The sequence below is a fragment of the Eutrigla gurnardus genome, assembly GCF_963514095.1.
Source record: "Eutrigla gurnardus genome assembly, chromosome: 23".
Lineage (NCBI taxonomy): Eukaryota > Metazoa > Chordata > Actinopteri > Perciformes > Triglidae > Eutrigla > Eutrigla gurnardus.
The window spans coordinates 10064765-10076734 of NC_139934.1; the positions used below are offsets into that span (position 1 = coordinate 10064765).

General features: G+C 41.3%; 3 protein-coding genes across 3 annotated transcripts; 2 read left to right on the forward strand and 1 right to left on the reverse strand.

Moving 5' to 3' along the window:
- The first annotated feature begins 3323 nt into the window (after nt 1-3323).
- On the forward strand, nt 3324-5169 carry LOC311009154 (uncharacterized protein). The gene is made up of 4 exons (XM_084003140.1): nt 3324-3498; nt 3598-3809; nt 4105-4168; nt 4458-5169. The coding sequence occupies exons 1-4, from the start codon at nt 3406-3408 to the stop codon at nt 4491-4493; spliced, it is 405 nt and encodes a 134-aa protein (XP_083859266.1). The 5' UTR covers nt 3324-3405; the 3' UTR covers nt 4494-5169.
- Nucleotides 4771-9370, reverse strand: phf23b (PHD finger protein 23b). Its single transcript, XM_084003135.1, has 5 exons — nt 8812-9370; nt 7518-7549; nt 7306-7398; nt 6586-7201; nt 4771-6430 (listed from the first exon to the last, which is right to left on the reverse strand). Exons 1-5 carry the CDS (start codon nt 8837-8839, stop codon nt 6237-6239), a joined length of 963 nt encoding a protein of 320 aa, XP_083859261.1. The 5' UTR covers nt 8840-9370; the 3' UTR covers nt 4771-6236.
- A 198-nt stretch (nt 9371-9568) lies between these two features.
- elp5 (elongator acetyltransferase complex subunit 5) lies at nt 9569-11970 on the forward strand. Its single transcript, XM_084003136.1, has 8 exons — nt 9569-9893; nt 10017-10077; nt 10197-10277; nt 10426-10637; nt 10907-11082; nt 11177-11272; nt 11374-11474; nt 11590-11970. Exons 1-8 carry the CDS (start codon nt 9839-9841, stop codon nt 11696-11698), a joined length of 891 nt encoding a protein of 296 aa, XP_083859262.1. The 5' UTR covers nt 9569-9838; the 3' UTR covers nt 11699-11970.

Sequence of the window (11970 nt, forward strand, 5' to 3'; positions counted from 1 at the left end):
CGAGGAGAAAACCTGTGTTTTCTCTGTTGTTTTTACAAGGTTTCGGCTCGTTCTAGCATGACGTTGGCGGTCACATATAAGGACTTGAATCGTGCAGAAACATGTTCACATTAGAGGAGGGAGGGGTCTGTAAAAACACTGCTGGCGACAACCACCAGAGGGCGCCAATACCCAGGGAATGGCGTGAAAATACTGTCAGTACTACATCATTATCAGCTAAATGTAATAAATACTAAAGATGAAGAGATATGTGATTGTACTGTTGGGTGGTTTTCATCAAATATCTTTAATATTAGTTAATATTTTGGAAGGTAAAAGTTACTTGACTTATACACACATGGACGGATTTGTTGGATTGGAAGATTGAAGACACCTGTGATGCTAATTACAGGACACACTTTACTTTGTCAAGTTATTTCAGTGACCATTGTGGGTTTTTTTTAATATATATATATATTTAAAAAAAAATTAATATATATATTTTTTAATAATAAAACCGAATACTGTATGTTACTGTAACTACTATAGTCAACTAGCTAAACTGTATTTAACTGGACAAAAGACACTGGCTTTGAACAGCATTCAACCAAAATAAACTAACCTATTCTGTATAACTCAGGGAGTTCAAAATAAAAGCTGCGTTGACTAATATTTTTATAAAAACACTGAGTCAAAGTAATATGTGAAATGTAAATGATTGGAGGACTCGCTCTACCTTTTGAGCCACAGCCGCCCAAATGTAGAAGGGCTAGTTAGCTAGCTTATCAGGTTAGACAAACAATTCATATTAGTGACAAACCAACAGAGAAATATCCTGACTGGAGCTTTTGACTAGCTCTAACTTATTGTTTTTTATTTCGCAGAAACCACATTTAATCCACAAACCCCCCAAAAATCCCTCATGAACCCAATGATATAATTTGCAACTGCCCGGCTAACGTAGATAGCATATTTGCTAGCAGCTAATTAGCTTAAATATCTAGCTGGATTTTTTTTTTCTCATAAGGTTGGCGGATCAAAACAAAGACAACAGGACACCGAATACTAGACTTACATTTGTCATGTGTCCGGAAACACGACTCTGAATAAACGCAATGCTGCTCCATGTCGGCTGGATGTGTGAAAAAGGCAACAGTTGGCTAACGTACTAGCATGCTCTGTCTTGAGTTCTTCCGCCCCCTAGCGGCCAAGAATGGAAACGCTTGTGAGCAGTTTAGTGTTGTGAATGTGTATTGTTGTAGTTTTTTTTTTTACCAGAGTAAAACATTAATGATGGCTGGCTTATATTTAGGTATTGTATTGTATAACACATTGTTAATGCTATCAGTTACACCTGTGCTTTTTCTGCTTATGTCAAGTCAGTATGTTTGCCATTCATTTCCCAATTTATCACCGCTGTCAACGGCCTTATGTAATCCCTTGTTTAGTTCACCGTCTGTCTGTCTGTGTTTTGTGACACAAAAACAAATGACTGAATTGACATTTCCCTTCATAACTTAACATTCACATTTTTTTTTACCATGTTTATCATTTTTAATGTTGTTCATATTTGTGGAGGGAGCCGTCTTTGTTGAGTCTATACTTAGCACCCACTGTAATGCCTGGTACTTATAGGGCGCTGGACTGGGGCGGGGTATGAGATTCAGCACACACACACACACACACATACACACACACACACACACACACACACGTAAATCAGTAACACACAGATGGAGCACGCCTTCACATCAGTGACTATATTCATATAACTGTAACTAACAAACAAATAATAATAAACAATCATTTATTGCACTTTATTGTAGTGTTTTCAAGACTACTACTTAATGTAGGCTATTAAGAATATATGATTTTAAGTCATGCCTATTGCATATCTTTAATGCAACGTAAGTTGTTGAAAATAGTTTTTGTACAAATGTTATCGCACACTTTTGAAGACTTCTCCTTTGGTTTACATCTTCAGGAGGACATTTGGTCCTTATACACACACACACACACACACACACACACACACATACACACACACACACACACACACACAGGCTCCTAATGAAGCTTGTCCCTGATAATGGAAGTAATCAGTGCAGCCTATCTGGCCTCTGCCCCTGCTGACATGCTTGGTTTATTTATACACGCCTGATCTATCAGCACTAGCTCTATGTTTGGTGGGCCTCGGTGTCCCAGAATAGAAATAATTAGGACAGGGCGGGAAAAGAGGAAAAGTGAAAACGTGTGTGAGCGTGCATATACCTCAGAGCGGACCCTCCACCCCATCCTCCGCCAATCTCTCCATCCAGCCCTGCTACACTGGCTCCTCTCCGTGTTGTTGTCTGCAGACGGAGGCAGCGGGCCGGGGGTCAGGGTGGAGAGGGTTGTGTGTGTGGTCTGGATTGGGTGGCCGTCCGCTGGTGAATTCAGGCGAAGCCGAGTGATCAAGTCATCCAGATTACCACACACACTGGAGTCCTGCTCGGCCCCCCCGTATCTGGGATCTCTCTGTCTCCGTGCTTCTCCTGCAAACCCAAAGACAAGAACCGATCAGTTCATTTATTAAAATGCATCACAATTAGTTAATTAAGACAATTCATTTTTTTTCACTAGTTTGCTGAACATTTTATGCTTAAATATGCAGATTATGCATTATTTCTTGCTAAAAAAACAGTGTACAGATGCAAATAGACGAAGCTATTGTCTGACGAATACTTGCTTTCTTTACTCACTTTCATTTATGTTGTTGTTCAGTAGTTTAATAATAGGTTAAAATCATAATTTTAGACATTCCATGGATAAATCAATTAATCAAAAAGTAATTTCTTCAAGATGCAGAGTAAATGTAAAGGATGAGGAAACCTAATTTGTTATTACTTTTGGGAACAACCATTTAAAAACAACTTTTTGCCAAATGTAAGTGGTTAAATATGGATTTTTAATGGAATTGAATTTGGTCAAGAACATGTTGCCCATTAGAGACTAACTCATAAGAGAGGGTAGGATGTGCTTCTTTGGTAATAACATCCTCAACAATGACCATATCTCGCTCCCATCTTCCTCCAGCTGCTGCAGGGAAGAAGAAAGTGGAAGTATGGACATGTATGTACGTGCGTCGAGGCATGTTGTGAGCACTTAAAATCTCCATACTGATGCCAGGCAGCGAGGCGGCAGATGTAATTGCCGTGTCTGAAGTCACCTAGTCACACACACACACACACACACACACACACACACACACACCCTTAGCCTAAACAGCCGCCGATGCCAGGGCCACAATATAAACCCACCCATGGGCGCGCGGCTACAAATACCCTGCACCCCGGCCAGCACCTCAGAAGACCAAGAGCCTCGACCATCATCAGAACGTCACAGAGAAAACAGGAGATTTAAGAGACTCTATCTGACTCTGCCCAGATGTTTTGCTCCAGGTGTGTGCTGCCGTTCCTGGCTCTTTACATGTTACCAGAGGAGACGTCTTCTGCTTTATTGCCAAGCAGGAACAAAAGGGTAAGCCTTCACACACAACGTCTGGATCACCTTTTGGACAAGCATTTTATCCCATGCAGTATTTGTTGTTCTCTTTCCTCATGTGATTGCTGTCCTCAGGAAATGAAGTGGCTGGACGGAGAGCTCTTCCCCCGCCTGCATGATCCCTCAGACCAGGGAGACCTCTCTGTGGGCGACGCCGGGGACATGGACAGGGATGTGGACGGCCGTCCCCCTCATTCAGAGACTTTCCTCGCTCCAACAGAGAACCTTTCGATCCAGAGCAAGAACCAGAACCAGAACATGAACCGCCGTAAAGCCAATGAAAAGAGGTGAGAAGAACATGGTGTTGTGGAATTGGAAATGTACTTAACTCAACATAAGTCATTTAAATAACTTGTTTTCTGTCAGATATTCATTATTGTGATAGAATCGGTGCTTCATTATTCGCACTATCAAGATTTTAAGCGATAAACATCACTATTTCACTTTCATGGACTTAAGTTTGACATGTGTTTTTGGAACTTGTGTAGGGTGAATGTTAATTATGAATGAAAAGTATAAATTGTTCACCATTAGTCAATATTGAAAGCAGAAATTGATTGATTTGGACTGCTGTGTCTACAGGAGGAAGGTTGCTCCTCTGGACTCCATTGGCAGCTTTCAAATGTCCAGTTTCCAAAACCGAAAGGTGAGTTACAAAGAAAACAGACCATAAAGCTGCTATGATAAGGTCTCTACTGAGAGAAATTGAGTGTTCATACATACAAAAGAATGGACGTTTTTTTTAGCACTATCAATCTATTTTGAAATACACATTTTAAGCATCACTTTCATTTCCAATTATTTGCATAATTACAATTATCAACTTACATTTTCTTTGACATCAGCTTGCTTTTGTATAACAATAATTCATAGCCTTAATAAATAAAAGATACTGCTTGTATAAACAACTGATTATTTGTGGGATTGCATTACAGGATGAACCTGAAATCTCCTGGGAAGAACACAAGTAATGAAGAGCAACTCCAACAACTGAGCTCCTATTTTCTAAGTGCTAATCCATGTGTGAACTTTGTACATGTTCAATATTTATTCCTTATTATTTAACTCAACGCCACACCAACATGTGAGAGACCTGTCGACCCACGCCCTCTAGTGGCAGAAGATGCAAACATGACAAACACTGCTGTGTGCAAACATTAAAAAAAAAATGTGGCAAAATAACGTTTAAACGCCTTCATTCCAGGTGTTTTCAATAGAAATTATTTACATTAGAAAATGACACCAGCATTATGTTCCCAAAGACTTTTATTTTTCAAGCTACAATTAAAGAAAACAATATCAGACTGCAGAAAATATAGATTTTGCTTGGGTATTTTCTCTCTTCACTTTCACATATGTACAGTTGTCAAAGAACAGGATATGTACACTGAATTGAAGTTGTAGAGAGAGTGCAACTGCTACTGGAGAGTAAGTCTCTCCCACCAACAAAAGAAAAAGCACATGGTAAAACCAAACAAAATAAACAAATGCCACAACCTACGCAGCGTCAACTTATTTTCTGTACACTACAACTTTGTTCTCGACGTGAGACAATCTTATGTCCGTTCTCCGATGCGGGGCGCATCCCTATAATCCCGTTTCTCAGAAAGCTAGGAAATAAACAATTACATGAAACGGAAAAACAAATATTTTTTACAACCATTCGTTTCTGGGCCTCAGAGTCACTTTGATATTGTGAAGCACTGCTGAACCGCTCGTCTTACAGCAACGTTACGCCCTCGTATCAGATGAGTTCTTAACATGGAAAGAAAACTAAAACCACACATGAGACGAAAACATGAACATTTCAACAGTTTCCGATGTAAATGTTTATGTTAAATGGCCCTCATTGGTCAACAAGGCAGACAGGGAGAAACATTAAGCGCTCAATCATGAATGTACACAGCTATATGCCAAGTACAGGTTTAAATCAGCTGTAGCTTATCATATCCCAAATACCACCCATGAATGTAGTTGGATGGTATTTGGGTTTACATTTTTTAAAAAGTGCACTGCTAAGAGACTCGTCTGTGTGCAATTAAGTTACAATTGCAGATGCAAAAAAAATAATAAATGTCGACAGATTCTATGAATTTAAGAGATCTCTAACAATTTAAAGTTCAGTGATCATCACTGACAGCCGAAACAAAAAAAAACGCAAACTCAAAAACAAATCGCCAAAATACGATCAAAAATAAAATGAGCTGCCCATCTAGCATTATGACTTCAACAGATAACAGTGACTTTTTTTCCCATCTCTTACGCTATTCATCTTTGCCAACGTGTAAAACTCTCATTGATTTTAAGTTGAAAGGAAATGGCTATCAAACTGAAAGAAAAGGAACTCCTTACAAGTCAAAATGCACCTACAGTGGATATGAGTATACGTGTGAACATGTATGTGCACATCAACAGCACAGTATGCAACATGAAAGTCAATCAATCAGTAACAAATAAATGAATCTCCACTGTCACTGTTGCCTTCAGTCCAGTTCTTCACAGTAGCCAAATAAAAAAGAAAGAAACAAAAAAAAAGAAACTGGGATAAATAAGAATGGTTGTGATTGTCAAAAGAAATCCTACAAACTGACAATACAGTTGCCATCCAGGTGATAATTTAGGCTGTTTTGGCTGTAGGCATCAAAGAAAACAAGTGTCAAAGAGGACAGCGAAGTCCACGTGGGTGCTCATTGTCCCTCCCATCGTCCACATGTCTAGGGGTCTTTTTTGTTTCCAGACCGCCGCACGTCCCTGCACTTGTGGCAGTAAAAGATGTCCGGAACGTTGGACTTCTTGATCTTCGCACACGACAAGTGCACCCATATGCCGCACTGGTTGCACTCGATCATTGGCCGCCCTGCGAATGGCTTCCCACAGTAACAGGTGATCAAGTCCCATGAATCGTCTCCTGTGATCAGAGAACAGAGTTATAGAATATTATACTTAAGAATACAATAATTAACCACTGGACAAAATAGTTAGTTTGTAACTAAACATCTCTTATTCGATGCAGCCAAAGAAGATCCTAAAAAGTGTTGAAAAACAGAATGCATAATGTCACACCTGACTCCACCATGATGTCTTCATCGGCGATCCAGGTCTCGCCCTCACTGGAGCTCATCTCGGCTTCCCTGAGGGACTCGTCTTGCTGCATCTTCCCCAAACCCCGAAGACTCGGGGTGGAGCCCCCGAGCTCCGTCAGCTCCTCCCTGGCAGGTCGTACCTCCGTGTGTGTGTGTCGCGTCTCAGAGTCTGTCTCGCTTTGAGCGGCCGAAGTTTTGAGCTTCTTAGGCTTTGGCTGTTTTGAGTTTTTGCTGCGCTTGATGCGGGCCCTTTTCTCCCCTTCACTGCTGCCACTGTCTGCCGCCGTCATGGCAGAACCCAGCGACAACTTTTTCAGTTTTTTGTCCTTCTTGCGCTCAGCCTTACTGCTGGCCTGGCTCTCATACAGGGAGTCTTTAAGGCGCATCTTGTCCAGCAGAGTGCTATCAGAGTGCATGCGGCGAATATTTTTGCCCTTATTTGCTCGAGCTTTGCGGACAAACGTGTGGATGGTGTGGATGTCGGAGCTACCATCTGCCCACGCGTTGCCGGCGGAGCTGCTGCCTCCGCCGCCTCCATCTGCCGACAACCCTGAACTGTGTGCAGAGCTGGATGATGTTGGAGACCATGAACTTTCCTACCGGACAACAAGAAAAAAAAAGAGTTTGAGTATTTCTTTACAACCGAGGCAGGCAATAAGAGTAATTTCTAATATTCACTGTGGCATCAATAGAAGCTTACCTCTTTTGGACTGGGGATGTAACCAGCATATGCCAGGACAAAGCTGCAGAACTTGTTGAAGTCCTCTACTGTCCTCTTTTTCCTCTCCGGGGGCTACAGAAAGCACATGTCTTTGTTTAAGAAAATGAAGCTTATATATATATATATATAAAATATAATTAAATAAACAAAAAGCAATAAGGGTATTCAAAGCAACGATGCATAGTACTCACCAAAGGTTCCGTTTTGCACGTCAACAGTGAATCTAGTAGAGAAGAAACACAATTCTGTAAGTGACAAGCGAACCGTCTTTATTCGCTTATTATTTTCATCTAAAAAACAGCTAATACACAGAAGCACTCATTTGCCGAGGGGTATGATGAAACATGTGGAACAACGCTAGCATTAGCTTTGCTAACACGGCTCAATAACTCCATCGGGTTGTGTTTTTTTTAAGTGATGATCACGTTCAGCCTTTTTAAAAACCGAACGTTTAGAACCGGTAAAATGACTGGCAATGTTTACTAATCACCGTTTGGGCAGAAAAGAAAAAGACGTTAACGCAAGACCTCTGCGTCTGCCAACAACCGCAACCGGTGTCACTTGATGATTGCCACCTGAACTTTATACGAAGTCAGAACATGTCGACATCACGCCATGAACACTAGCTCATCGGTGCAATATCAGCGCTTGAACTAGATTTAGTAAACAAGGGTGGCCAACCAAGCTCAGTTTGTTGCAAAGCTTTTAACGTGTCGTTTTGTATTGTCTATATGCTACCTGCTAACGTTAGCGGGCATTAAGGGGAGAAGCTAACAACACGCTATGCCGTTTGGAGCGAGCGGGGTTCGGCTAGTGCCAATCCCCTCGGTGTCCGATATATTTATCAAGATGAAATTAAGCTCCACGTTGCAACGTGGTAATTATGAATATAGCCAACTTGTGCTAACCACCAGCCCTTCTGCCAGCTAGCTAATCACGCTGTGTTTCTTGAAATGGAAGTGGGGTGCTTATTAGCCATGTTAGCTTGGTGTTAGCGATGCGCAACGCGTAACCGGTTTGAAATTATGCAAACAGCGGCGTTGTAGGTGGTTGACAAGTCGTCTAATTTACCTTAAAACGGTCAAAGTAGTGGCTGTTTTATGCGAGGTGGTTTGGGCAACGTTAGCTATGCAGCTATTGACGTTCACTAGAGGGATCGGCGCGTTAACTAACTAGCAAGCTAACTTAGCTGTGCAACGCACAGTTTAACATTCGGTTAGCTACAGCGGTCGTAATAAAACGGGAGATATTAATTTAAACACAACTTGCAATGCATTTTTGACGATGAAACATAAGGTGGTCAAGAGCAAGCAATGGTATTAATACAACATACGCAACCAAACGTAACACCAACGGTAGACACAACTTACGTTAGGATAGCCATCTTAATGTCCGCAAAACACGACAGATTTCAACAGTGAACAGTTTTACATCACACGGGAACAGTTTATTTAACGAGTCGCCTTCGATGCTGGTGAAACATACCTTGGTGTTCAGACATTATGTCAAGCATTGTCGCCTCACCGACAAGGCCCCGATCCAAGAAACAGAAGCAGCAGGCGAGCTAGCCGGGGAGTAGCGGCCGTCGCGCTGTGCCTTCCCCCGGCGTGGCTGCACCTTATCGCCGGGGAACTTTAGTAGCCGACAGCCAAGGGCGCGGGAGACCGAAAAGACTCTTCCTCAAAAACAATCCACCGTGGGTCGAAGTTGTGTTATTCCCTCCCCGGGGATCCGGTGCAACGGCAACGGTAACGTACTACCAGCAAACTGCCTCCGAACTGTCGCTATACTAACGTTATTAGCCCGACAAAATACTAACGTTAATTCCTCTGTCGCTTAACGTGCTGCACTTAAAGCTCCCTTTTCTTCGTCACTACATTTATATAACCATCCGTGTTTAAAAATGGCAAAACCGTAAACACTCCTCAGATTGCCGCGATTACTGGATAATGCAAGTCCGTATTGTGAACTTCTCCGATTAAGTTTTTTTTTTTTCGTTTCTTCGCTGTAGGCACAAAAACGACTGGAGTTTTGACTTTATTCCGCACGGTCTTCTCCGTGCGCGGCAGAAACCTCTTGAGTCTGCCAGCGCAGTGTTTCCCGCAGGGAATGCTGGGTAAGGTAGTTAATTGTGCGGCCGTCCAATTTGCAACTCGCACGGGTTGTAAACGTTACGGAACTACATTCCCCACATGTGGACCCCAGTAAGAGAACTCTGGGATATGACGTTTTTGAACATGTAGTAGAGTCAAAATATGCTACCAGTAACTAGCGAAGCATGTTGGGGTTTGTACGGGCTGAGAAAGCGGGGTTTTTCAGTGAAATATGAGTTTCTGAGACTTTAGGTGCACGCCATTTTGAAGTTTAACCAATGTCTTTCTTATGTTGTGAAATGATTGAGTTCTTTGATTTCTTGTACAGCATTCGCGTTTAAATAGGTTGTGAATCAGAGGCATGCTAACTAGCCGAAGCTACCTGGAGCTATACAATTTACCAATGTTAACTTAGTGCAATGTTGGCTGAACTAATGCAAGGCCTCGATGCTGGAGGGTTTCTCATAATACAAGGTAAATGTTATGTAGTAAATGTTAATGTAAATGTTATGTGGTAGAGTTTGAAGTCCAATTTGCAAACGTGAAGCAACGAAATGGCATACAGTAAGGTAATTTAACGTATACTTGCATTGTTAGATTCTGCTAGTTATTCTGGTCGACCCCTCCTGAAGAGCTCCATCAACGCTGCATTGAACAGGTAATTAAATACATGTGTATTCTGACGGTTATGTGTATGTAGGCTATCCCTATAGTTGTGTATTTCCAGGGGAATAAATACGTTTTAAAAACCTACCTGAACCTGTGCTGTGAATTTAGGGAGGAAGCTGTCCATGTCCTTGGCTTTGAAGTCAGCGAGGAAGAGCTGAAAGATGGATTGAAAGTGTCAACTGGTCAGAGGTAACTAAGAAAAAATGAGTTCATCAACAGGAAATTAATAATAATCATTAATGTCATTTAACAAACAAAATGCACGATTAACTGGACCCATTGTGAGCATTTTATTGACCTATAACCAGCTGCTAATCATCTGTTTTCGTCACTTCAGGCTACACTTTCACGATGCCTATACAGACCCCCTTGGCTGGACCGATCACCCAGCTTTTACAGTTCACCAGTTCTGTTTGGAGGGACTTACAGGTCTAATCAAGCAAACGTCACATCCCAAACCTGCGACCTTAGTGATAGACTCTTTTTCATGGATCTTGAGATGCCTCAGTATGCCTGCAGTCTGCAAGACTCTTCAGCAACTTCGGAAAGGTGATAATAATCCTCTAAATGTGGTCTTCGTGTATGTACGTTTTTGTAGTGGTATTGAATGAAGTACATTATGACATCCAGAGGTTAAGAGTGATTGCTAAGCTTTTTTTTTATTATATTTTGAAAAATCAAGGACACTCAAATATCTATGAAAAGGAGGCCACCATGCTATTGTGAAATAACCTTTCATGGCTGGCTTATTTTAGAATAAAGTGGTACTTTAAGACCATGCAGTTTTTTCACCGAGTCTTTTTCTGTGTTTTCATTAGGGGGAGCTGTGAGAGCTATTATAGGTCTGCTCCATGCAGACATGCATCAGAGGGGCACTGTGGGAAGTGTATGCCACTTGGCTACTTCAGTCATCACTGTAGCACCTGGGATGAAGGGAGACAAAGCTGTGGCAAAGATAACAAAGCGCTCAAAATCGGGGAAAGTTATGCAAGATGTAAGCAATTTTGGGATTACCATTTTAAGTTAATTCGCTGTTAAAAATGATTGATAACTTAGTAGTTTTTTTGTTGTTGTTATTTTGTCCATAGGAGGAGATTTTCAGCATCAAAGATGATTTTACAGTTGTAGTACAGGGCAAGTCCAACCAACCTGGACCCAAACAGGCTGACCCTGAGGAACAGGAGGTGCAATATAACATACCATTACAACATATACGTGGATCAATAGAACAAAGATAGAGGTCAGATATGGCAGGACTTAAAGTGTCCTTTTTGTGTTTCTATAGACGGACCCAACAGCAAACTTGACCTTCAACCTTCGACTATCTGATACAGAGCGGGAGGCCAAAGAGAAACTTGCACTCCCCTTCGTCTTCAGCAAAGAGAAGTGAGAAACTTTTCCACAATTGTCATATTTTTCAAGCATTTTTGTTTTGTTAATATATATATATATATTTTTTTATAAAAACCTTTAAACCGCTGTCCCCTTTCCCCTCTCACAGGAAAACAGCTCTGCTCCACTCAGGCCCAGGTTCAGGACGAATTCTGTATGAGCCCGATGCCAACGATGACTATGACCAGGAGGACCCTGACGATGATCTTGATGTGTAGGCTTCGGACACAAAACCCACTCAAGGCAAAGAGGATCAATGTTTCATGTCCTCCTTGCTCATCAAGACACCGAGTGAAAATTAATTAAAGACTTGCCACCATCCGATGGAGTGATGAAGATTTAAAATAATGTACAATATTTATGTAAGAAATCTGTATTATCATAAAAATTGCATTGTCCAAGAGTGTTTTATAATTTTATTCATAATCTTTTTTTTATGGTCTTTTTGAATTAAACTATGTTTTTATCCAACAGTTAATACTACACTTTT